Source organism: Rhinichthys klamathensis, unplaced genomic scaffold (assembly GCF_029890125.1).
Source record: "Rhinichthys klamathensis goyatoka isolate OS25496 unplaced genomic scaffold, OSU_Roscu_1.1 h1tg000050l_1, whole genome shotgun sequence".
Taxonomy (NCBI): domain Eukaryota; kingdom Metazoa; phylum Chordata; class Actinopteri; order Cypriniformes; family Leuciscidae; genus Rhinichthys; species Rhinichthys klamathensis.
The window spans coordinates 3950101-3976772 of record NW_026606596.1 but is presented as its reverse complement, the minus strand read 5'-3'; the positions used below and the strand labels follow the sequence as shown (position 1 = coordinate 3976772).

At 40.2% G+C, this 26672-nt stretch overlaps 1 protein-coding gene across 1 annotated transcript; it reads right to left on the bottom strand.

Annotated features, from left to right (window-relative positions):
- On the bottom strand, window positions 1-25501 carry per1a (period circadian clock 1a). Its single transcript, XM_056247816.1, has 20 exons — window positions 25399-25501; window positions 23458-23907; window positions 22448-22692; window positions 22242-22363; window positions 21947-22148; window positions 20085-20279; window positions 19233-19311; window positions 19037-19143; window positions 18791-18944; window positions 18350-18593; window positions 17562-17670; window positions 17334-17475; window positions 10866-10984; window positions 10510-10677; window positions 10072-10389; window positions 9027-9982; window positions 8735-8930; window positions 8360-8543; window positions 2536-2686; window positions 1-783 (listed from the first exon to the last, which is right to left on the bottom strand). The coding sequence occupies exons 2-20, from the start codon at window positions 23760-23762 to the stop codon at window positions 583-585; spliced, it is 4197 nt and encodes a 1398-aa protein (XP_056103791.1). The 5' UTR covers window positions 23763-23907; window positions 25399-25501; the 3' UTR covers window positions 1-582.
- Window positions 25502-26672: the final 1171 nt, after the last annotated feature.

Genomic DNA, 26672 nt, shown 5'->3' with positions numbered 1-26672 from the left:
GCCATAATTCCTGGGAATCATTCAGAACGGTTTGAGAATTGACACACAGTGTCTGTAAAAAGGGCTATGGATGTCAGACTGTCTTATTTCAAACTTATGTGAAATCAGTAAATTCCTGGTCCAACTGTTCATAATTCTATAAACTCAATAACTCATGGTTTGAAGAACTGCCTGTAATAGGAAAAGGTCGTATGGTGTCATGAATAATTCTGAAATAGCGCCTGTCAAAGGATAAGTCCAGGCAGGCTCATAAATAATTATAAGAACCTGGAAGCAGAATATAGTGCAACAATGTTCTAACATCCACCACGTGCAACAGGTTAACATCTCAAAACATATTCCCTTTGAGCTGTAAAAATTAAAGGAAGTCTTTCCCTTCTTCTCTCTATTGTTCAGATTGATATACTGACATCATCTGAGAGGATAAAAGTTCATAAATCTTTCACACTTTCAGCTTGGTCCAAATTCAACTTGGTCCTAAAAGTCTATGAGGCAGCAGCACAACCATTCACTGTCCAGCAGTCTGTAGTCCCTCTTCACTTTCACTGATTATGTCACTTCCACCTCCTCCATGGCCCACTCCTACGTGCTCGTGCTGGCCTGATTGTCTATCTGTTCATAATCAGATGAAGGGGGGCTCAAGGGAAAGGCTATTTCTGCAGTGATAAGTTTATCTTGTTGTTTGGCCTCTTCTCTCAAAACCATGCTGAGATCCATCTCATGAAATTCCAAATCGAATGGAGGAGTCAAGCAATCCGGGGAAGTTGCACATCCTGTGCAAGACTGTGAAGAAAAGTGTGAAGCACATTAGAGACGTGTTAGAGATGTTAGCATGTTGCTAAGCTAACACTCTAAAAGGCAGAAAAATGCACTACCACACAAATGTTGGGTAAAAGTCTTTTTTTAAACTAGATTTAACTATTGCTATACATTTTTCAGTACTTCAGAACACTATATATTTTAGGGCTGCAACTAACGATTATTTTGATAATCGATTAATCGGACGATTATTTTTTCGATTAATCGATTAATCGGATAAAAAGATTCACTTAGATTTTTTGTTTATTGTGACTAAATAAAACCCGGTTACACTTTATTTTAAGGTGTCCTTTTTACAGTGTAATTATATAATTTAAGTACAGAGTAATATTAAGTAACTACATGTACTTACTATAGGAATAGGGTAGGATTAGGTTGAGGGTTAGTTGCATGTAATTATGCATAATTTACTGTTATTACTACAGTAAGTACATGTAACATATGTAACAAGGACACATAAAATAAAATAAAGTGTTACCTAAAACCCTAAATTAGGATATTTATGTGTAAAAGTGTACTTTAAAAAGTGCAAAAGCCACACATTGAGTTTTACAAATATCAATATTTGCATTGTTTTTAATGATAATTGCTGATGGCAAGTTGACAACCATGATTAATGTAAAAAAAAACAAAAAACATTTATATCCAACATATTGTTTTAACACAATTTTTGTTAAAACAAATTTACAGACATGTTGTTCAGATGTGAAGATATAAACTAAAAACATCTAAAAATATATAATTCATTTAATTTTTATTTAAAATTAATTGAATTATAAGGATAATTTGTAAAAATAAATATAGAAAGACTGAAAACAAGCGTGTGAACATAGAGCCGCAGTAGATCGCGTTTGAAAAACAATTAAAACTTAATAGTAGACAAATGCTATATAAAGAGAACGGAATGGAGGTACGCAGCAAGCTAACAGGCTCGATTAAAAAGATAGGAAAATGATGCATTAGTGCACAAACATTCGCTGAAACCCACTGAGTACAGTGACTAAAAAACAATATTTTACTGCTGCTGTTATTAACTGCCTTTATATTTAGTGCTTCGCTTTGTAAAGACCGTTTTAATTTAATATTTCTGCGGTAGCACTATTTTAATCCATCACTTATGTTGCGAGCGAACTGATTGTGCAACCTGATGCTCGAGACGCAAAATACAGACATCCCAAGTCTCCCGGAAGTTCTGGAAGTCACCCGCATATTGATAGCGGCTCCCTGATGCTCGCAAATTAGTTCAAACTCCCGGGATTTGAGCGCGCAAGCAAGAGCGCGCATGCGAGACAGAAGAGACTGTGCTCCAAACCGTGTAGCGCGACCGCGCGGCAGAGCAACGGAGAGAGAGAGACCTTGTGCGTGTGTGCCTCATGAAGCGCGTGTAAGACAGAGAGCATCCTGATTGGCCTGTTTCAACCAATCACCAGTAAACGCTCCCCGTGACGTAAGCAGACCAACTAATCGATAATGACATTCGTTGACAACGATTTTCATAATCGATTATTATCGATTTTATCGATTAGTTGTTGCAGCCCTAATATATTTAGAGTTGACATTTCTTTCGTCCACCATCTTGAATTAAAATGTTGAACGAGCTTGTTGTAAGGCATTCTGGGTAATTACCTAATTTGTGAAAGATACATGCAGTGAGAACTGCATCAGAATCTGTCCAGAACTAGAAAGCAGCAAAATGTTTTGTTAAGAACTACTCACTGTAATGTTGATGGCTTTTGGTAGGCAGCCCGTTTGAATCCAGGGGTGAACCTGAGTTAACTCTTTCTTCTGCTCTTCAGTAAAGTGAGGCTGATGCTGCTGAACAGCTTTCAGGGCGTTTCTGTCTTCTTTCAGTACTGAGTCTCTGTCTCTGTACACATACACATACAAATTAATGTACTCTATCTTCCGGCAGAGTTTAAGATACACTTAATAGTAAAAAAAAATATTTGTCAGGGAGTGGAAAAGGTAGAAAAATAGCCCTGTGAGTCAATTTTATTCTTACCAAATTTGCTTTGTAATTATAGTACCGAAACTCATAATTAAAGTGTTAGTTCATTCAAAAATTTTAATTCTGTCATTAATTACTCACCCTCGTGTCGTTACAAACCCGTAAAACCTTCGTTCATCTTCAGAACACAAATGAAGATATTTTTGATAATAAATCTGAGAGCTTTCTGTCCCTCCATTGACAGCAACATCATTGCAACTTTCAAGGCCCAGAAAGGTGGTAAAGACTGTTAAAATAGTCCATGTGACTACAGTAGTTCAACCTTAATGTTAAAAAATACTTTTTGTGCACAAAAAACCCTAAAATAACGACTTTATTTAACAATATCTTCTCTTCCACGTCATTCTCCTACGCTGTTGACGTAGTGTAGGAGAATGACATGGAGGAGAAGAGATTGTCGAATAAAGTCGTTATTTTAGTTAAGGTTGAACTACTGTAGTCACATGGACTATTTTAACCCTCTGGGGTCCAAGGTGTTTTTGGGGTCCTTGAGATGTTTTGACATACTCTGACATTTGTGCTTTTTTCAGTTGCTTATAAACATATTACTGGCAAAGGTGTAATTACACTCTATTTAGCACACACAGGGCTACCATAATGTGTTATCAACATGTATGTACATTTTTGTATTTTTGAGAGAATATTGTTTATGCGTGGTTATTGGAAAAACTAAAACTTAAAGTTTCTGAAATAAGGCCACAAAACACATACTAAATATCTGTCCACAAGACTTTTGACTAATGGATGTTGTCGCCTAGAGTTTTTTCTTCAAAATGATCTGAAAATCATCCTGCCTTATCATTCACATAAAACAATAGATTGGTTTAAATTTAAAAATGACACTTTTTGTTTGGAAAGGCAATATGCGCAGGGGTGTGACCTGCTGTGATTCACACCTGAGAAGACAATGGCCCGCATAATGAGCGCATAATGGGGCTGCATACTAATGACCCTTTCATTCAGGTGTGTCACTGAGCCACAAGAATGCAATGACAATATATTTACATTTACATTTAGTCATTTAGCAGACGCTTTTATCCAAAGCGACTTACAACTGAGGACTAAACCAAGCGAGTCATCGTGAAGAGGCAAAAACAGCGCAAGAAGTGCTCAAAATACACAGTTCAGACATAGCTCGGAGTAGCATAAGCCAGGCAAGCGAGGATTTAGAGGAAAGGATTTTTTTTTTTTATTTTTTTTTTTTTTATGTTAAGTGCTCACGGAAGAGGTGAGTTTTCAGTTGTCTTTTGAATGCTGTCAGGGATTCTGCATTCCGGATGAGGGTGGGGAGATCATTCCACCAGCATGGAACCGCGAATGAGAATGTTCTGGAGAGTGATTTTGTGCCCCGCTGTGATGGTACCACGAGCCGTCGCTCATTGACCGATCGTAGGCTTCTGGTAGGGATGTAGACTTGTAGTAGTGAGTGGAAGTAGGAGGGAGCTGAACCTGTGGTCAATCTGCAAGCAAGCGTCAAAGCCTTGAACTTGATGCGAGCAGCGAGTGGTAGCCAGTGCAGAGAGATGAACAGAGGAGTGACGTGGGCCCTTTTGGGCTCGTTGAAGACAAGACGAGCTGCAGCATTCTGGATCATTTGTAGAGGTTTAGTTGCACATGATGGAAGTCCAGCCAGAAGAGCATTGCAGTAATCAAGCCTAGAAATGACCAGGGCCTGGACGAGAAGTTGTGTTGCATGCTCAGTTAGGAAAGGCCTGATCTTCCTGATGTTGTGCATAGCAAACCTGCATGATCGAGCTGTCTTTGTAATGTGGTCTGTGAAGGTCAGCTGATCATCAAAGATTACTCCAAGATTTCTGACCGACCTTGATGGGGTGATTGAGGATGAATCTAGCTGGATAGTGAGGTCGTGCTGAAGAGACTGATTGGCAGGGAGGACGAGAAGCTCAGTCTTTGCCAGGTTGAGCTGCAGGTGATGTTCCTTCATCCATGCCGAGATGTCCGCCAGACAGCTTGAGATCCGTGCAGCTACTGTGGGATCATCTGGTTGAAATGAGAGGTAGAGCTGGGTGTCATCAGCATAGCAATGGTAAGAGAAACCATGTGCCTGTATGATGGGTCCCAGTGATGTGGTGTAAATGGAGAAGAGGAGCGGTCCGAGAACTGAACCCTGAGGAACCCCTGTGGTCAGTTGATGTGCTTTGGATACCTCACCTCTCCATGTGACCTTGAAGGACCTACCTGTGAGATAGGACTCAAACCAGTTGAGGGAGGTTCCAGTGATGCCCAGTGATGAGAGGGCGGTCAAGAGGATCTGATGATTCACAGTGTCGAAGGCAGCAGACAGGTCCAGTAGAATGAGAACTGATGATCTGGAAGCAGCTTTTGCGATCCGCAGGGCTTCCGTGACTGACAGCAATGCAGTCTCAGTTGAATGTCCTTTCTTGAAGCCAGATTGGTTGACATCCAGCTGGTTATTCAGAGACAGGAAGGATGATACTTGGTTAAAAGCAACTCGTTCAAGTGTTTTCGCAATGAATGGTAGGAGAGAGACAGGTCTGTAGTTCTCTAGAACTTTGGGATACATTCCCAAAGTTAGAACTATATATATACACTCACCGGCCACTTTATTAGGTACACCTGTCCAACTGCTCGTTAACACTTAATTTCTAAGCAGCCAATCACATGGCGGCAACTACGTGCATTTAGGCATGTAGACATGGTCAAGACAATCTCCTGCAGTTCAAACCGAGCATCAGTATGGGGAAGAAAGGTGATTTGAGTGACTTTGAACGTGGCATGATTGTTGGTGCCAGAAGGGCTGGTCTGAGTATTTCAGAAACTGCTAATCTACTGGGATTTTCACGCACAACCATCTCTAGGGTTTACAGAGAATGGTCCGAAAAAGAAAAAACATCCAGTGAGCGGCAGTTCTGTGGGCGGAAATGCCTTGTTGATGCCAGAGGTCAGAGGAGAATGGCCAGACTGGTTCGAGCTGATAGAAGGGCAACAGTGACTGAAATAACCACTCGTTACAACCGAGGTATGCAGCAAAGCATTTGTGAAGCCACAACACGCACAACCTTGAGGCGGATGGGCTACAACAGCAGAAGACTCCACCGGGTACCACTCATCTCCACTACAAATAGGAAAAAGAGGCTACAATTTGCAAGAGCTCACCAAAATTGAACAGTTGAAGACTGGAAAAATGTTGCCTGGTCTGATGAGTCTCGATTTCTGTTGAGACATTCAGATGTTAGAGTCAGAATTTGGCCTAAACAGAATGAGAACATGGAACCATCATGCCTTGTTACCACTGTGCAGGCTGGTGGTGGTGGTGTAATGGTGTGGGGGATGTTTTCCTGGCACACTTTAGGCCCCTTAGTGCCAATTGGGCATCGTTTAAATGCCACGGCCTACCTGAGCATTGTTTCTGACCATGTCCATCCCTTTATGGCCACCATGTACCCATCCTCTGATGGCTACTTCCACCATGTCACAAAGCTCTAATCATTTAAAATTGGTTTCTTGAACATGACAATGAGTTCACTGAACTAAAATGGCCTCCACAGTCACCAGATCTCAACCCAATAGAGCATCTTTGGGATGTGGTGGAACGGGAGATTCGCATCATGGATGTGCAGCCGACAAATCTGCGGCAACTGTGTGATGCCATCATGTCAATATGGACCAAACTCCCTGAGGAATGCTTCCAGCACCTTGTTGAATCTATGCCACGAAGAATTGAGGCAGTTCTGAAGGCAAAAGGGGGTCCAACCCGTTACTAGCATGGGGTACCTAATAAAGTGGCCGGTGAGTGTATATATATATATATATATATATATATATATATATATATATATATATATGCCTATATAATACAAAATTGGTTCACAGTTCCAATTATTTATTTTTCAAATTGTGCTTGCAAATTGTATAATATCAAATGTAAAAATTTCTAGTAATTGTGCAGTTAATTATCATACTGTTTTTACAGAAAGTTTGGGAATGTATCCCAAATGTGTCACTAATAAAACACAATACAAATAATTTAAAGAGGAGGCTTATATTGAGCTTTTAAGATTTATTTATATGTAGCCTACATATATTTTTGCTATTTTAATAAAAAGGTTACAATTACAACAACAATTAAAATTTTAACTATATTTCAAATGTAATCTTTCTTTGTATTATATACTAAAGTATACATTTTATCATACATATTTCACAGTTGCGGATTAATTAGTTTGAATATAGCTTACAATCGAACAAACACTATAATAACATCTTAGCAACAAGCTTATTTGATGTGGCAGTATTTTACAGTAAAAACGACATCTTGTCTTTCATATGTAACATATCGTTTTTATGATTAGGACATATAAATGTTAATTTGCAGTTTAATACGTTGCTTATACAAAAATATTTTATTTCAACATATTTCAGTCGATTTTTACTCATCTCAGTATTGGAATATAGTTAGGTAAAAGCTGTTCATTCATTCACACACAAAAACGCGATTCAAACAGTCTTTTTGTTTACAGACACTATTTCATATCGCGATTAGCACAAAGCACTTGAAAATAAAGAATGTACCTATTTCCTCGGCTGGATCCGTTGCTCCTCCAAATGAAACTACCTGTAGCCTACTTCTGAGGTAATTTTTTCCAGGATTATTATTAAGATAGTACTATTATTCCTCACAGCATCGTAATATGAGTCTCTTTCGGTGGGTTATCCAGCTGATGTGGGCGTGGATCGCCTCAGAGCATTTGTGTTTGAATAGAGCGCGCGCTCTGTGGGCGTGGTCAAATTAACTTTAATGAGCTGAGACGAGAACGACTATCATCTCTCTCTTTTCGTACAGATTACATAAAATGAGAAATTTTTTTTTTATATAAATTACTTCATTTAAAAGAAGATAATTCAGGCTTCATGCCTGTGTGTGCCTGTATACCTGTTTGACTGAGTATTTGCAGAGTTACAGATGATTTTTCGGACGCGTTTCAGAATGGACTTCACTGACAGAGAGAACGCAGAACGCGCATCATGTTTATTTTTCTTTATTAGGCGAAAAGCACAACACTTTGTTTTTATTATGAGGTTCCACAAAAAAATACAAACTTAACAGGATCGAATGATGTAAAACACTTATATGTAAGATCAAAATTAACAGAGTAATTTGAGTCTCTTTTGCACTGATAAGGAAAAAAGTGAGCTGGTATCGCCGGCGAGACCGCCGACCCCAGAGAGTTAATGATGTTTTTACTACCTTTCTGGGCCTTGAAAGTTGCAATGACGTTGCTGTCAATGGAGGGACAGAAAGCTCTCAGATTTCTTATCAAAAATATCTTAATTTGTGTTCTGAAGATGAACGAAGGTCTTATGGGTTTGGAACGGCATGAGGGTGAGTCATAATGACAGAATTAACATTTTTGGGTGACTTTTTTTTTCTAAATTAAATACATCAGAACCAGCAAATCAAGATCTTTGGACAAGGTTTTTGTTATTTTTATATAACAGACAAAGTTGTAAGAACAGGTTTGGATGTAACTTTGGTAAAAATGGCCTTACTTGATGGGAATCTGGTATGTCATCATAACCTTGTCATCTGTGTTGGCCATGAGGAGCCAGATGGGGTCCTGCAGGACAAAATTTATGAACTGTTCCCCTTCCCGATCCTCAGATGCTGGTTTATGAGTGTGATCATTCTCTGACGAGTCAATGCTTCCAAAGTACTTGCTTGTATTACTGCTCCCTGAGATAAAATAAATAAATAAATTGTAACTGCATAAAAAAGAGAACCAGTACAATTCTTAAAAATGTCTTAATTTTTGTTTCATCAGAGAAGAAAAGTCATACAGGTTTGTAAAGACATGAGAGTGAGTATTGGTGAGTTTGGGTTATCTATAGCTTTAAGAATGAAGCATACATGAGTAAATTACTCACTAGTGCCACTTCCAGATGTGCTACACCCATTTGATCCAGAGGCAAATGATCCAGACCCAGACCCAGACCCAGACCCTGAAGACCCAGAACCTGAGGCGGCGGATCCAGTTCCTGAGCGGGAGTCCTCTTGCAGCAGTAGGTCCAGCATGTCACTGGAGGTCGACATGGAGTCCTGGTTTGACTCATTGACTTCATGCTAAAAGAAGTTAATTCAAAGTTAGCCAGGAAGCAAGGTAATTAAAAACAAACAAAGAATTTAAACAAAGAGTTTAAAATGGTTCTTAATTCTTACGCTGTTATTTGGTTTGGCATCTTTGGTGTTGCTGCGATTGCAGGAATTCGGCACCACAGTCCCGCCCACTTGTGTTGCTCCTAATCCTGGCGGTGGAGTCTGTAGCGTAGCATCTGTTCTGTTGCTTGGCAATTCCTCAAGTTGTAGAAGATTGAGTGGGGAGGAGCATCGGGACTGAAAAAGAGGGGATCCGGTCCCTTCTCTCTCGCCAGCCTGTTGCCCGGTGGACTGGGGTGTGCTGGAACGAGACTGTCCATGTAGTGTAGTGTTGGCATTTCCTGCTGGCATTGATGGAGAGTTGGGGAAAATGAACGGGGGATTTGGGTTGTAGAACTGCTGGGGAATCACTGCAGGCATAGTGGGATTCATTTGAGAGCCCAATGGATGTAACTGCCCTACTGCAGGATTAAACGATGGCACACCAGGGTTCATTTGAACAAAAGAGCAAGGGAACTGGCCCAAGGGGTTCATCTGGGCAGGCAGTTGCCCACTGAGCTGCAAGTTGGCTGGGTTCAACTGTGGTCCTGGATTACCAAGTTGTGGAAAAATATAGTTGGGCATCATGAAGGTCATGGCTGGTGGCAACACTGGAGGAAAGCCTTGCATGGGGAACCTAGGGACACCTTGCAAAGAAGGATCCGTTCCCATCTGGGGCATCAAGAAAGGCGACGAAATGGGAAACATGGGCATGTAGCCTGGTGGAACGGAGGTCATCACGGGAGCATGACTTGTCTGGGATGCCACAGATGGTTGCCAAGATGTGGAAGAGTGCTGGATTAAGGGGAAGTTGGGTCTTATTGCTGCAGGATTAGATCCTCTATGGGGGCCAGATAAAGAGAGGGAGGGAATGTCCGGAATGTTGTCTTCTATTTGGTGTTTCCGTCTTTTCCCACCTCTGCCATGCCGACGACTCTTGCTGTTATCTAGAGAAGGATAGTTCTGGGGGCTATTCACTCCTAGACAGAACAAGCCAAATAATAAGGGCATAAGTAAAAGAATTCAGGCAGACAAATACGACCTCTTAACAACTATACAATGCTGTTACCTTTTGTCCCAGGTGTAGACGTGCTTCTGAGCTGTGGTGGCTCGCTGGGTTGGACCATCCGCACCTGGCTGATGTCTCTAAAACGGTTGAGGAAGGCTTGCTCTTCTTGCTGGGTGTGTGTGGATAACATCGCCTTCGTGAGGCCCTTTCCTGCACTTCCTCCACCTCTTCTCTCCTTCTCCTTTTCTTTCTCGGGAACAGCAGCAGTGGGGGACGGGGTCTGCTGAGGGTTCTCAGGCATGGCAGAGGCAACAGCAGTGGTTGGAACTGACGTGGAAGGTGTTGGGGTGGTTGGTGGCTCCTCCATCATAATAATGTCTGGATGTAGATCAAACAAAGGAGATTGCTTGCTTTTGAACGGTCTGATGTGTAATGTAATATAAGACATACCATGTATAGGTCGATGACAAGAATAGATTGGAAAAAAAAATGTCATACCCGATTCAGGTGGCTTCTTGTCACCAACATGAACGATGGTGCTGCTGAAACTGCATTGGGAAGTGGCAGAGACAACGCTTTCTGCCTTACAGTGCAGAGCCAGAGGGGTTAGGGGGTGTCCTGGAGCTGCAGGGACAACCTTTGACCCCTCAGTCACCACAAGAGTCTCTGCTATGTTAAAAGAGAAGTGTGAACTTCAGCTACACAGAGGACATAGTACACAGACATCAGTCGACACTGAAGGAATACCACTAGTGATCGATTGTGTGAGTGTTCCTCTCCATCCCTGACTTTCTGAATACTTATAGGATGTTTTGGGTAAATATCCCATTACCCTTTAGCAATCCATTACTCACCTTTGGTTGCTCCAGCTTCTTCCCTTTGTTTATCATCATTAGAGGTAGAAGAGGTTGTATAGGAAGATGAGCCACACTTCCTCTTCACTGTGCCAGGGACATTAAAGCTCTCCAGATATCTGAACAACACAGTGAAAAACATGAGACCACCACATATCCAATAAAGAAACTTTGTAACAGTTTAAATGTTACCTGAGTTTTTTATAGTTTATTTTCTGACTATTGCCTGGGAAATTACCTGGGTCAAGTGGTAGTACCACTAAAATCCGTTTGGGGGCACTAGTGAGTGGGGCCTGCTAGATATAAGCCTGGTAAGCAGTGAAGAAGTCAGTTCAGTTTGGTAGAGGGAAACCGCATGGTTCATCTAAATGCTATCTGCTGATACATTTGAAGTCCTGGTTTGAGAACTCAGGGAGTTTAAGCTCAAACGTGAGTATGTTCTAAATGTGTCTTCTAATCAAAAATGTTGGTGTTATTGTCATGAATAAGTCTTATGTTAGCTGTTTTTCTTTTTGTAGAAAGGACTTTTCATAATTAACCACTTGTCACCATTGTTTCAAACCACACTTATTATCCTGCATTGTTTTGGATGATCTGATGATCTATACGTCTCCTGGAAGAGAGGAGTAGGAATCCGTAGGATATCACCGCGCTGTAGCGAGGCATCAAAGGCCATTGACACCTTCATCTCATTCTCATACTGGATTATTGGATTTATATCATTGCGTCGATCTCAAATATCTCTTCACCATCATCAGTTCAACCCTTCTAAAGACTGGACACTGACGATAAGTTGTTTATAATTGTATCATTTACACAGAGACAAAGACTGGTGGGGTCATTCTATTCTTTATTATTATTGTGGGCAATTATATGTACATGGGAAATAAAATAGGAAAATAGTATTTGTTGAGTGAAGTGGTTTGAAATTTCGGTACCAGTCGAAATCTGTTGATCCCCCTCAGAGGTTTCATCTTTGATAAAAGGAGGTGTTACAGATGGCGCCCAAACAGGGACCCGCTTGAACTTTTGCGGGATTCCTTGTATTTAAAAATAAATTTCGCCGGTACTGAAAGCCCTTCACAAACAAATATTCCTTACTATCATCTGCTATGGAAGAAAGAGAGCATATCACTGATTTTTCTGATGAAGCTTTCGTTCAGCGTAGGGATCCAGTGACAACTTTGATAGATACTTTTAGCGAATTGTATTTAGATACAGAGGAAGAAAGAGAAAGTAGAGCTGAGTCACCAGACCAGAGAATTGAACAAGATGATAAAACTAGGGACTTACCCTTACCACCTCCGCCTCAGGTTTTCCAAGAAGATGAGTTACAATTTGGCAGTAATGAAAGAGGCCAACGAATGAGTAGTATAGAAGAGCACCTTCATGATCTTGAACACAGAATCAGTAACTTCGTTACCTCAGAGACTTTGAGCATGGAACTGAGAGCATATGAAGACAGAATGAATTATCATCTTAAGAGAGAGATAGATCGAATTCACCAACAATGCTATGGCAAAATTGATGATCTAGCTAAGAGCATGGTGGATTGTTTGAAACGACGTGATAACCAGCTGGAGCAGCGGTTCAAGACTATCCAACCGGCCATGTCAACTCCGGTTCATTTCAGCACAGATACTTCTCAACGAAAATTTCACGCCTCCTCTAAGATTAGTTCAATACCACAAGATACGTCGAGGCAAGTAACACATCTTTCTTCAACATCTCATCCTTCTGCTGTTAAAATGGATTTACCTACCTTTAGTAATTTGAATTCAGAAGAGCCCATTGAATTTATAGATCGCTTTGAAGAGTATAATGAATTGAGACCCATGTCCCACGAAGAGGTGTTGGCTGCATTGTCCGTGAGTCTTAAGGGAACCGCTAAGAGCTGGTGGAGAGCAGAGAAACCGCATATTAGAGATTGGGATTCATTCAAAAAGAAATTCCTGTTTTCATTTTTGAACGAAGACCACAAGGAAGTAGCTGCACAGAAATTGGCAAATTATCGACAGAGAGTCGACGAATCTGTGAGAGACTTTGCTTTTAATTATAGAGCGATGTCACTAAAGATTAACCCTTTGTTGCCTGAAGTCGAATTAGTGCAGGCAACATTAAGAAACTGCAATCCACGGTTGGCGTCACTGTTGAGGGGAACGGTGAAAACTATTGATGAGCTGGTTCGTCTCGGGACCCAAATAGAGAAGGACTGGACTGAGAATAAGAGAAGATGGAGTCAAGAGAGAGGTGAGGAACAGAAGAAGAGTTCTGCTGGTGGAAAAAATCAGCCTAATCGCTTGATGCTGATGGATCCTGCTGCTGGCTCTCAGTGTAACAATGTACTGCAGGCGCCTTTGGTTTTAAATCACTCATTCTTCAATGCCGTGATTGATACGGGAAGCACTTTTTCTTTGATGCAGCAGAAAGTATGGCGGAGACTAAAGAGAAAGGATGAGCTTTTGACCAGTAGCGCTCAGACATTCATGCTGGCTAATGGCCAGAGTCAAAAAGCTCAGGGTAAAGTACTCTGGGAATGTGAGATGTACGGATCAAAACATGAGGTCACATTCTATGTGATGAATGATGAAGATTTGGCAGTGCCTATCATCTTAGGTTTGAATTTCCTTAGAGAAGCCAAGGTCACCATCGATTTTAATGTCTCACGTATATGCCTGCCTGATACTAACTCTAGTCATCCAATGTGTTTTAATAAAATGCACGAGCACCCTGCTGTACGATTTTATGCTGCCCAAGGAAAAGATGAGTTGGGGTGCGATGAGAAGTCGAAGTTAATCGACCAAGTCGTGGAAAACTCTCATGCTGCAGTCAAGGTAAAGAGTCAATTGAAAGCTCTCTTGTGTGATTGGCCTTCAGTTTGTACCACAAATCTAGGACGTACAAGCCTGATCAAGCACGAGATTAAAACTATTGACGAACTTCCTATAAGAAAGAGACCGTACAGAGCTTCGAAAGTGAAGAATGATTTCATTGAAGAGCAAATTAAGGAGTTGCTTCAATTAAAAATCATCAAACCTTCTACGTCTCCGTGGGCTTCACCTGTGGTGGTAGTGGATAAGAAAGATGGAGGATCCCGGTTTTGCATTGATTACCGTGGACTGAATGCAAAGACACACCTCGACGCGTATCCGATGCCTCAAATCACGGATATTCTTGATTCTCTCCAAGGAGCCAAGGTGTTCAGCACGCTGGATTTAAAGAGCGGATACTGGCAAGTTGAAATGGATTCTGCAAGTATGGAAAAGACCGCTTTCATTACTGCTTCAGGGTTATATGAATTCTTGTGTCTTCCCTTTGGCCTTAAAAACGCCGCAGCATCTTTCCAACGGTTGATGGAGCAAGTTCTGAGAGAGCACAAGAACAAATATTGCATGGTCTATATCGACGACATCATTATATACTCACCAGACATCCAGTCTCACATGCACCATCTCGAGCAGGTGTTCCAGAGTTTACACATCGCCGGTCTCACGCTCAACCTCACAAAATGTAAGTTCATCTGTTCTTCACTGGACTACCTAGGACATACTATCACTGCAGATGGAGTTAAGATGAATGTAGATAAAGTGGATGCGATCAGGACATTTCCCACTCCTAAGAACTTAAAAGAGGTTCAGCGATTTCTGGGTCTAGCAGCTTGGTACCATCGTTTTATCCCTGATTTTTCTAGTAAAACAGCACCATTGCACGCACTGAAGAAAAAAGAGGCGAAGTGGAAGTGGACTAATGAGTGCCAATGTTCGTTTGAGCTTATTAAAGATGAACTCACTAAGGCTCCTGTTTTAACCACACCTAATTTCGAGGCTTCTTTTAAAGTACAGACTGACGCAAGTGATGTGGGCTTAGGAGCTGTGTTAACACAGGAGGTGGATGGCCAAGAGAGAGTAATTGCATACGCATCCCGTTTGCTCAGAGGTGCAGAGAAGTCCTATTCGACATCAGAAAAGGAATGTCTAGCGGTAGTGTGGGCTGTAGAGAAGTGGCACCATTACCTAGAGGGTAGAGCTTTTGAGGTGATCACTGATCATGCATCCTTAGTCTGGCTTTTCCAACATCCAAAACCCTCGTCCAGACTGGAAAGATGGACGATCAGACTACAAGGGTATCACTTTACTGTACGGTATCGGAGAGGACAATGTAATGTAGTGCCTGACGTATTGTCCCGAAGGTATGCAGCTGAGTCGCCAGCTGTGTTGTTGCACTCATCTGTCACATGTGATCTGCCAGTGGATTTGGCACAAATTGCAGCAGAACAGAAACTAGACCCAGAGTGCCAAGAATTGATGGTTAAAGCCGAAAACCAGAAATCCACTGACTTGAAGAGAACACACTATGTTTTCAAGAACGCAGTTTTATTTAGGAGTGTACCAGACTCCAAAGAAGGTCAGAGAATCCAAGTTGTCATTCCTGCAAAGTTGAAGGAAGCAATTTTAACTTATGCACATGACAATCCTCTGAGTGGGCACTTGGGTAAATTTAAGACATTGATGAGACTTTTAGAGTTCGCCTATTGGCCCTCAATTCGTACAGATGTATGGCAACACTGCAAGAATTGTCAGAAATGTCAGCAACACAAACCGACTAACTTAAAACCTGCTGGGGGCTTACAAAGTGTACCACTAGTTGAACCTGGTTATATGCTGGGAATGGACATCATGGGACCATTTCCACGAAGCACTCGCCAGAATAATTATCTTCTGGTTATAGTGGACTATTTCACTAAGTGGGTAGAGGTTTTCCCAATGAGAGCTGCTAAAGCTACAACCATTGTGCGAATTCTTATAGAGGAGGTTTTCACAAGATGGGGAACACCAGCCTTCATCGTGTCTGATAGAGGTGCACAATTCACCTCAAACCTCTTAGCCCAGTTATGTAAGCAATGGCAAGTAACACAAAAACTCACCACCGCATACCATCCTCAGTCAAACCTCACTGAACGGGTCAATCGTAATTTGAAAACTATGATTGCCACGTACGTCGACCAAAACCACCGTACCTGGGATCAGTGGTTATGTGAGTTCAGATTTGCACTAAATACCGCATGGCATGAGAGTACCGGGTATTCACCTGCTGAGATAGCCCTAGGCCGACAACTTAAAGGTCCTCTGCAGAGAGCCTTACAGAATCCACCAGATCCGGACCAACCAGCTTACAGTCTCCTGGAACGCCAAAAGGTTCTGTACGAGTCAGTAAGAGAGAATGTAGAGAAGGCACAAACTAAACAAAAAAAGTACTACGACCTCAAGAGAAGAGCTCAAAACTTCAATGAGGGGGATTTTGTTTGGGTGCGAACACACCCTCTTTCTAGTGCAGATGATGCTTTCATGGCTAAGATCTCACCTAAATGGAAAGGCCCAGCTAAGATTGTGAAAAAGCTAGGACCTGTAAACTACAAGGTAGCCATGTTGTCTGATCCTGTTCAGGTAGACACTTATCATACCCAGAATTTAAAAATTTACCATGAGTCAAATTTTTAGACCACGGGGAGGGGTATGTAACAGTTTAAATGTTACCTGAGTTTTTTATAGTTTATTTTCTGACTATTGCCTGGGAAATTACCTGGGTCAAGTGGTAGTACCACTAAAATCCGTTTGGGGGCACTAGTGAGTGGGGCCTGCTAGATATAAGCCTGGTAAGCAGTGAAGAAGTCAGTTCAGTTTGGTAGAGGGAAACCGCATGGTTCATCTAAATGCTATCTGCTGATACATTTGAAGTCCTGGTTTGAGAACTCAGGGAGTTTAAGCTCAAACGTGAGTATGTTCTAAATGTGTCTTCTAATCAAAAATGTTGGTGTTATTGTCATGAATAAGTCTTATGTTAGCTGTTTTTCTTTTTGTAGAAAGGACTTTTCATAATTAACCACTTGTCACCATTGTTTCAAACCACACTTATTATCCTGCATTGTTTTGGATGATCTGATGATCTATACGTCTCCTGGAAGAGAGGAGTAGGAATCCGTAGGATATCACCGCGCTGTAGCGAGGCATCAAAGGCCATTGACACCTTCATCTCATTCTCATACTGGATTATTGGATTTATATCATTGCGTCGATCTCAAATATCTCTTCACCATCATCAGTTCAACCCTTCTAAAGACTGGACACTGACGATAAGTTGTTTATAATTGTATCATTTACACAGAGACAAAGACTGGTGGGGTCATTCTATTCTTTATTATTATTGTGGGCAATTATATGTACATGGGAAATAAAATAGGAAAATAGTATTTGTTGAGTGAAGTGGTTTGAAATTTCGGTACCAGTCGAAATCTGTTGATCCCCCTCAGAGGTTTCATCTTTGATAAAAGGAGGTGTTACAACTTCACACATAAACCTATAAAACATCTTTTGTCTCTAAAAATAAGATAAATTGGAGAAATAAAAATAAATTCACACAAAACAAATCCCCAAATCCTGGTACAAGCAGAAACATGAGCGAGAAAATCACCGTATGATGCTATCCAGACAGTTGATCTGCTGGTATGAGTAGATGGTGGGCAGCTCCTTCCTAGGTGGAGTTGACAGTGCCAAACCTGCCAGACCTTCTCTAGAAGAGGCTTCTGCTGTGTCTGCTGCCTTTGCCAGTGCTTCTGAAATATGACAGCAATCTTGTCGTGACCTCAGGCTAAAGAGATGAAGTCAGGTCATTATTATTTGACATATTTGCAATGTTTACCTAAGCTACCCGGTTTGAGAGCTGGCGGTCGGTTTCGGGATTCAATGAAGACTTGCTGTCCACTGGCCTTTACCATGTGCATGTCTTTACAAATCTGCTCAAACGTCATCTAGAAATAAATAAATGAGGAAATAAAGGTTGACATGGCACATTCTATACAAGGGCATATAATAACATTCATACAAGTGAAAATTATAAGGAATTTCACAAGTCCAAATACTTTTGGGGATAAGCATGTACACTTTTGAGGTCAGTAAGTAATTTTTTAAGTAATGAATATTTTTAATCAACAAGGACACATTAAATTGATCAAAAAGAGAAAGAAAGACATTTATAATGATACAAAAGTTTTCTATTTCAGTTGAATGCTTTTTAACTTTCTAATAATCAAACGATCAAGAAAAGAATGTATCATGGTTTCCACAAATATATTAAGCAGCACAACTGTTTTCAAAATTGATAATTTTGTTTCTTGAGCACTAAATAAGCATATTAGCATGATTATTAGAACGATATTAGAATGATAATGGAAATTCAGCTTTGGCGTTACAGGAAAAAAATACATTTTAAATTGTAATATGATTTCACAATATTACTGTTTTTACTGTACAATTTACTGTATTTTTGATCAGCCTTGGTGATCATAAAAGATTACTTTCAAAAACATTATAAAAATTGTACAGACCCCCACCTTGTGAACGGTAGTGTATGCTTGTTTTTATTTCATTATGTAATGTTAAATGCTTCAATGTGTATGTCTCTGGATTGATAATGATAAACATTCTCACTGGTTTCCTGGGCTTGATCTGGTCCCCGGAAGCATGTCCGTTACTCTCAGAGGAGGAAGTGGCACCTTGCTGGTGCTCGTGCGAGCCGCTGCTGCCCAGGCTGCCGTACCCCAGTGAGCTGCCAGCATGAATGGGCTGCACCAGGAACCTTTGGATCACCTCGTTCAGCTGCGGCACATCTGGGGACATGGTTCTCATCTCCCCGCCCTCCGGGGCAGTGAACACGTCCTCGTTCAATGGACTCCTACAGAAAGGAAATGATGGTAGACAAGCTTTGTGAAACCACTTAACAGTAGATTAGCTCATATGAGTACATGCCCATGCAGAACACATTATCATCATGTCAGAGGGGTTGCTAGGGCGTTGCTATGTGGTTGCTGGGACGTTGATTTTTCCTTTAGTGCTGTATGATATAAGGAGAAAAACTGTGCAGCCACTTACGTTCGAACTTTGTGGCGTCCCACTATGAAAGCCACCTTCCTGCTCCAGGGGTTGATGAAGGATGACCAGCTGGTGTCGAGGGTCAGGTACTCCCCACTTTGTGCACGCATACGCAGGGGCGAGTGGTCAAATGGCTGCCCTGCAAACTGGATAACTGATGAAGAAAGGACAAAAACTAGATTAAAGAACTCCGCTGCAAAAATATTCACCATTGAATTGTGTCTGCGTCAAGAATGACCGACTCACTTTTCTTGTGAATGGCCACCATAAGGAGTCGGTCTTCTGGATGCAAGTAAATAAGCACCGGTTTCCCAACCAAGTCCTGAGGCATGTAACCAAGTAATGGCACTGCCCTGCAAATGAGAGAGGAGAGGGTTTATGTAACTGTTCAAAAGGGACACGGACGGTAAAAATGTGGGACAGCTCTAGGCAAAATGCGAACCTTTCATCAATTTCTTGGAAGAGACAGTTTGGGGTATGACTGGTGGTAAAAATTCTCTTATCTGCTGGGATACGAGGTGCTGTCATGTGAAAAACATAAGAACAGACACAAAACAACAGAGAGCACGGTGTGATTATTTTATCACGGTGTGGCAATATTACACTTACATACAGTAAGGGTAATTTTTCAATCAAGGGCATTTGACAAGTAATTACAGAGACACATTTTGAATGTTTAAAGCTATTATAATCTATCATTACCAGATGGTAAGTTAATCAGACCAGTTTCTCGTCAACATGCGTAGTATTTAAGTGTTAAGATTGTGCTTTCATAACAGTGAGATTGGGTTTCATACAGTAAGTACACTACCATTCAAAAGTTTGAGGTCTGTAAGATGTTTTGTTTTTGTCTCTCATGCTCACCAAGACTGCATTTATTCAATCAGAAATACAGTAAATATTGTGAAACATTACAATTTCTATTTAAAATGTAGTTTATTTCTGTGATGGTAAAACTGAATTTTCAGCATCATTACTCCAGTCTTCAGTGTCACATGATCCTTCAGAAATCATTCTAATATGCTGAGCTGGTGCTTAAGACACATTTCTTATTATTATCAATGTTGATACCAGTTGTACTGCTTAATATTTTTGTAAAAACCATGATACATTTTTTCAGGATTCTTTGATGAATAGCAAGTTCAAAAGAACAGCATTTATTTGAAATATAATTTTTTTTGTATTTACTTGTCCTTGCTGAATAAAAGCATTAATTTCCTTAAAAAAATTAAACCTTACTGACCCCAAACTTCTGAATGGTAGTGTATTTGACATTGACAGTGTCATGTTTTACCCTCGTAGCCAGAGTGAACTCTCTCAGCGATGAGGAGGCAGCAGGGCTCAGGTTGGGACGTGTCGGAGTCCCTCAGGGTTAGCTGATATGGCGTGAGACGGAAGGGGTAATACTTCACTTCATTACCGTCACTGTCCCTACCTCTGCTGATCCGACAAAACATTGACTTTTCCTCTGCACAGTCCACCTGTGAGGCTATACACAAATGGAGCTTTAATAAATACTCATTTATCCCATCGTAACAAAATTACAGCCAATCAGAACATGCTGTTTAAAATGATTGATGCTTAAAAGGTACAGTACTTAATTTCTGAGCTACTGCCATCTGTTTGTGTCAACAGCATTGTTCTTTTAGTATCTTTGATATGCTGATCGTTTTTAATATTTTGAATCTTTTTTATATATATATATATATATATAGATACATTTTTCGTCATTTTGTCGTTTTTGTCATTTGTATTAGTTTTTGTGGGTTTTTTTTTATATTTATGTCATATTTATTGTTATTTATATCAGTTTTAGTTTGAGATATTTTAGTACTTCAAGTTAAACTAAATGAAAATGTCAAATGTTGCCTAGGCAACTAGATGACATAAAGTAAGTTTAATATTTTATTTTATTTCAGTTAACGTTTATTTTATTTCAAGTAATGAAAATGTTTTTATGGTTTTAGTTTTAGTTAATGATAATAACCCTGGTCAACATCCTGGACTAGCGATGTTTGCTCGCATGAGGGCAGGAATACCTGGTTGGAAGAGGAAGGGTGGGGGTGGAGTATTTGTGGAGACCTGTTATTATTTTCTGTTATCAATTCCATTTGGTACCAGTAGTGATATAGAAATTACATACTCCACCTTTAAAAAACACCTTTGTGGGACACGATATTGTACGAAATCACATACTGTATAGAAGGTGCTGCATTTGGTTTGAAACTTACTTCGCAACCGTTAAAAAAATATGTTCTATATAGTATGAATGTATGTAGTAGGTAATTTGGGTACTTTTCGCCAACTCTTTTATGCCTACTGTTTTATGAATACTTTGGATTCAGACACACTACTTGGCTCACATACTGTTTTTTACCCACTGTATAGTATGGAAGTAGGCATATTCGGACGCAGCGCATGACTCAAAAATGCACACCCTTAATTTCTTTTTAAAGTGTGCCAATATTAACAGTATTGGCTGATTGGGACAAAAACATGTGCATTGTAGCGAATACAACTGTGTGTAAACAGTGCTTAATTTGAGTCAGATCCTGCCGAATCCTGTTCCGGAAAATGTCAGATTTTGGATTTCGGGAGTTAAATTAAAAATAAGATAATATTGCTAAAATGTCAAAAAGACAGTCAAGCATAATTCATTTTTCATATCCGGGAGTAAAGCTGATGGTGTTTCTGATCAAAAGAGATGACGAGAAGATGGAACTGCACCCCTGGACAATTCTACTAATACTTATCAGCATAGCGGGAGACAAGAGCAACGGGAGTTAGATTAGTCAGAAATCAAAGAGGCGACGACGTTGTTGGTGAGAGAGAATTTCACTGATCAACTGAATGACATTTGGTCTCAACGTAGCTATATACGTGACAGAAAAATAAAATAGGCTGTAGTTAGAGCCATGCAGAGACTTGTGAATGATGCTCTTATTTAGTTGTGCTACCACTGTTTAGTGAAGTCATTGTACGTTCGGGGAAATCTGAAGATGTATGGTAAGTGTCGGTCAGAGTGCCTTTTAAATGTTGTTTTTGATCAGGCAATTATTCGTTTACAAATGAAGCACTGTCTGTAACTGATTTACAAAAGTTTCTACGCACTCTGCTTTGTCACTATATTCCCACAGTCAAAAAACTTCGACATACTGGTGCCTGCGCAGGAGGACCACGCCGGCAGGCGGCTGGGAGCGGTGCTGCTGTAAAAGGTGCCGACGTCCTGAGGCGCGAGCAGCTCCGAAAACAGAGCCCCCTGAAGCCTCTCGGGTTTACAGCGCAGCAGAGAGGCCGCCTGGGATGTGATGTACACCACTTTACCAGAGAGGAACGACACCGCCACAGAGAACGTGTCCTAGGATGGAATAGAGAAAAAACATAAGAAATTCATTCGATTCTTCTAAACAGTCGCAGCCTGATGTGTACGAGGTAACCTGTCCAGTAATACCGTGTTTTGAAGGGTGTACTCTGATGTAATGTTGTCTAGCTCTTCGATAGTAAACGACGACAGGTCCAAACAACACCCATGGCTCTCTTCCACACTCCACTGATGGTAGTACTCTTGATTAGCTACAGAAGAACACAACACGCCCTTTCATTGGCACACATTCCAGAACAAGGAGATGTAATTTAAGTTTTTGTTTTCTTACTCACCTCTCACTTGCTTGACACAGCTAAGCGCATACTGCAGGGAGGCTAGGGTGCTAGATCGGCCCTTCCTGCGCCGTTCCGCCGGCATGCGGACCTTTAGCTCGCGCAGGGCCTTCAGCAGCTCTCTCTGGGTCTGCAGCCGGGCCGCCTGGTCACCGCTGGCTGATAGGGAGGTCGGCTCCGAGCTGCCACTCAAAAGACTGAATGACACCGAGCTGCTAGGAGGGGAGGGACTGTTTCCATTTGAGCTGAGGAGAGACATTTTAATGAAGTAGATTAGCCAGTATGAATTTAATGATTTTAGTCTGCCCTGAGCGTAGCATTCTTGTGCCTCGACCGGTTTAAAAAATAAAAAAGGTTTTCTGGGAACAAACTGTACCAAGACAAACCTAAATGCTGCAATTAGCTTATTAAACTGAATGGTTGAGCTATTTATATATCAATCCTCATTCCCACAAAGTTTTTATCTCTTTTCTGACTAAAGTGGTTCAAAGAGAAGTAACATAGGTTTACACTTGTACATTTGGCTAAGACACATATATACAATGATTCTGCAATGGCATTCAAGCTATTTTATCGGTATATACGTACACCCACTGTTCAAATGTTTGCGGTAGACATTTATTTGTTCAAAAATACAGTAAAAACAGTAATATTGTGGAATGGAATCTAATTACATTTTAAAATAACTGTTTTCTAATTGTCAAAGCTGAATTTTCAGCATCGTTACTCCAGTCTTCAGTGTCACATGATCCTTCAGAAATCATTTGAATATGCTGATTTGCTACTCAATAAACATTTCTTATTATTATCAATAAACAATTGTGCTGCTTAATATTTTGTGGAAACTGTGAAAGATTTTCTTCAGACTTCTTTGATGAATAGAAAGTTCAAAAGACAGCATTAACTTGAAATAGAAATCAATTTTCAACTTAAAATATTCCTTTAACCATCTGCCTACCATTTAAAAGTAATTTTTAATAAACTGATCAATTGATTTAAATATCACATACCTCTTGCTTTCTGTAGTCTCTGTGGTTGAACCCTTGCCATTGTGAGAGCTGCAGGTGGATGTTTCTCGCCCCATGTGTCCTTCGCTCTCCCTCTCGGTCGAGTCATTCCCGCTGGAATGGGTATCAGTGTCGTCTGAGTGTGTTAGCTGAGGTACTGTTAGGATGTCCAGCCCGGGAAGGACGGACTGGCTGTCAGTCATTCCGGGAGAAGCATTACTGTGGGTTTCCCTTTCATCCTTATGTGTTCTTCCCGTCCCTGTACTAGTGGTACAGCTCAAAGATGTTTGGAAGATGTCATTACTCATAATGAAGCAGAATAATTATATATATAAAATCTGTTTTGTGCATCTGTAATGAATTTCTGACAAAGCAGGGCATGTGAACTCCTAGGTCCTAAATATCTGCTGTCCTGGATGTATCCGCATAATAGATCATAAAGTTGCAAACCATCTAGTGGGAAACAATAATAAAAACAGGATAAGCATCAACGGAACACTGAGAGATATGAATTTTAACTTTGATTTCAAGAAGAACAAAGAGAAAAGTGAATAAAAACAAGGTCTTCAGTATTGAACAAATAAGTCAATGAAATATTTACTTTACTGAAGAACCCGGCAGAGGTGTGAAAGGTGTGTCGAGTGAGAACAATAAAAACATGAACGTGGAAGTTTGCCACACCAGACATAGACAACAGACTGCAAGGGAGCAATAATTCTTTTTATTAGCCTTCTCTAAAAACACACATGACATGGTCTTAGAAAATGTTTAATAAAATTCCTAGCTTTACAGATAACATCCTCAGATTTGAAATGAAGTAGGAGCAGACTTGTGGCTTCAGTTGCATGGAAAGGGGTTAAATGCATATTTATGTTCATATATATTAACCTTAACTTAAGAAGTGTTTATAGCTCTCTTTTCTTTCTCTGGATCATGCAGAAACTATTTTATTGCCAACACTGTGTATCCTAAATGTGAATGTAAGAGGTTTTCAGTTTAAAAATAATTTTAATTTATGATTTTCTCACTGATTACCATTTATAAGTCTAAATTAAAGTGTTAGGATTTGTTTAAAGGCTATAATAATAAAAAAAATTTTTTTTTAAATATAGGCTACCATGGAAACATATTGTTGTAAATAATAATTAAAATCACTAGTAGCTAAACAAATACATAACACATTCATTTCTGCATGGTATAAAAAAGATAATAAGAGTGTAACCTAAAAAACACTAGATGTGTGGGGAGATGCATGTGTGTGTCTGAGTTGTTTACAACTATTCAGCATGAAACTGAAATATTAGTAGTTTCCCCCTCCTTAAATTTTAAGTTTTTCACAGTTTTTCCCATCAGTTTTCAATGCATGTTGCATTTCTGTGCATCATGCATATTGAATTAACCTTTTTGGAATGGCAGTGGCAGTGTGGCACTATAAAAAACAACTTTATTATATGGATGGAGTAATTGGAAATACAATATTTAAAGTTATCAGAGTTATCTTTTCGAGACTCCTTATCTTTCCTTAACAGATTTAAATATATGCGCTTATTTGAATGTGAGTCCTCTACCTGTAGACCTGTGGAATTACCTGACATCATATAAACACTGATTGGAAATGAGAAATATTTTGATACAGTCAAGCACATTAAACCCATACATAGCCTACTACATATTTGAAACAGACAATCAAGTTAGTTATTAAAATATGGTGGAAAAGTCAAATGACCTTATATAGATTGGAAATCCCAAGAGCATTCCAAAATAACCATAAAAAATGTTTACCAATGATCAGAGATCCGCAATGCCATCAGGGACGTCAATAGGCCTATTAAATGTTTAGGGTTAAACGATTTTCTTTGTCAAATACAGATTAAACTGTCTATACACATCCAAGACTATCAACTCAATAAGCAAAATATTATGACAACACGTAGCTTTTATTACCTCGTTAAAGTATTTCTGTTGATCCGAATGGCAGTTTAAGCTGCTTTTTCAGAGCTTGTTTCCGAATGACGCCAGTGCAACACAGTAACATTAGTTCAGTACAGTAACTCTTTTCTTGACGGATATACTAACAACCCGTGTGCGGACAACACCACTATAATTCTTGTTTTGTGAACACATTTCACGTGTTACCAGCACCTCTCTAAACAATCTTTCGTTGGCTACTAAACTACCATAATTCCGCCTACTGTGCATGCACCCCGCCCATTGACTTGAAATTCGCGCTGCTATTGGACATATGGGCGGGGCCTTGATCGTTCGGCTCTCCTTTGTCACGTTGTAGCAGAGCTTCCCTCTGACGTCCAGACGGAATTTGCACTTCCCCCAACCGTATTAACCGTTGTAGAGGCGCATATGAGGGCTTTTTACTAATGCGATACATGACTAATACATTTCCATTTTTTATGAAAGTCAAAAAATAACCCTGAAAGTCTGTGAATAATTCTGTATGCATCTCTTAAATGATTTCTTGCATTCTACCGTTTGTTTTGCGCGTCTTTTATGGTGATTACAACATCAACACACTCGCGCGGAGCGGTTGTCCCTCGTGCCCGTGCGAACTTCGCGTGTCTGTCCACCTGACACATGTGGGCGTGTGATGTCTCTCATGCACTCAATGCACTCTCCCTTCGTTTGCTGCTCAAATATACGGTGAGTAAGTGAATCACAATTGGACACATTTGTGGACAACGTGTTAAACGTTGAGAAACTTCTCAAATAATTTGATCAATTTATTATTTTATTAATTATTAATAGTTTCACATTTGTTCAGTGTTTACTGTTTAGGCTGACTTCATAACTCTGACACCCTTTTCAAAATGTGCTTGGGTGATGCCATAGTTTTATATTGGTAGCTATCATGATAATACCTTGATACAGGATACTGTAGTCATTCTCACAAAAGGAACCCTGACAGGGTATAAGGTTCTGTATCACCCTAAAGAGGTTTTACGATAATAAACGGCTGTCTCTGTGCAAATGGTGGGGATTTTTCAGTATTGCAGGTTATATATTTAACGTTACGTCAGTAGGTGGCGAAAAATAACCATCTTTTGTGTATCAGTGGGTCATTAAATCTAAACCGGGGACGACTGTAAGGCCGTTTTATTTGATTTATTCAAAACAGTAACAAACAACTGTTCTGTTCTCGGAGACGCTCGACGATTCATTCTGCTTGGGCAGTTTTAAAACGGGGATAAATTACGACTTAGATA

Coding starts and splice junctions, on each gene's coding strand:
- per1a (XM_056247816.1), bottom strand. CDS start 23,762: ATGAGTAATGACATCTTCCAAACATCTTTGAGCTGTACCACTAGTACA. Junction 19,144..19,232: donor TTCCAAGAAATTGATGAAAG/GTTCGCATTTTG, acceptor TCTCATTTGCAG/GGCAGTGCCATTACTTGGTT. Junction 10,390..10,509: donor CAAGAAGCCACCTGAATCGG/GTATGACATTTT, acceptor ATCTACATCCAG/ACATTATTATGATGGAGGAG.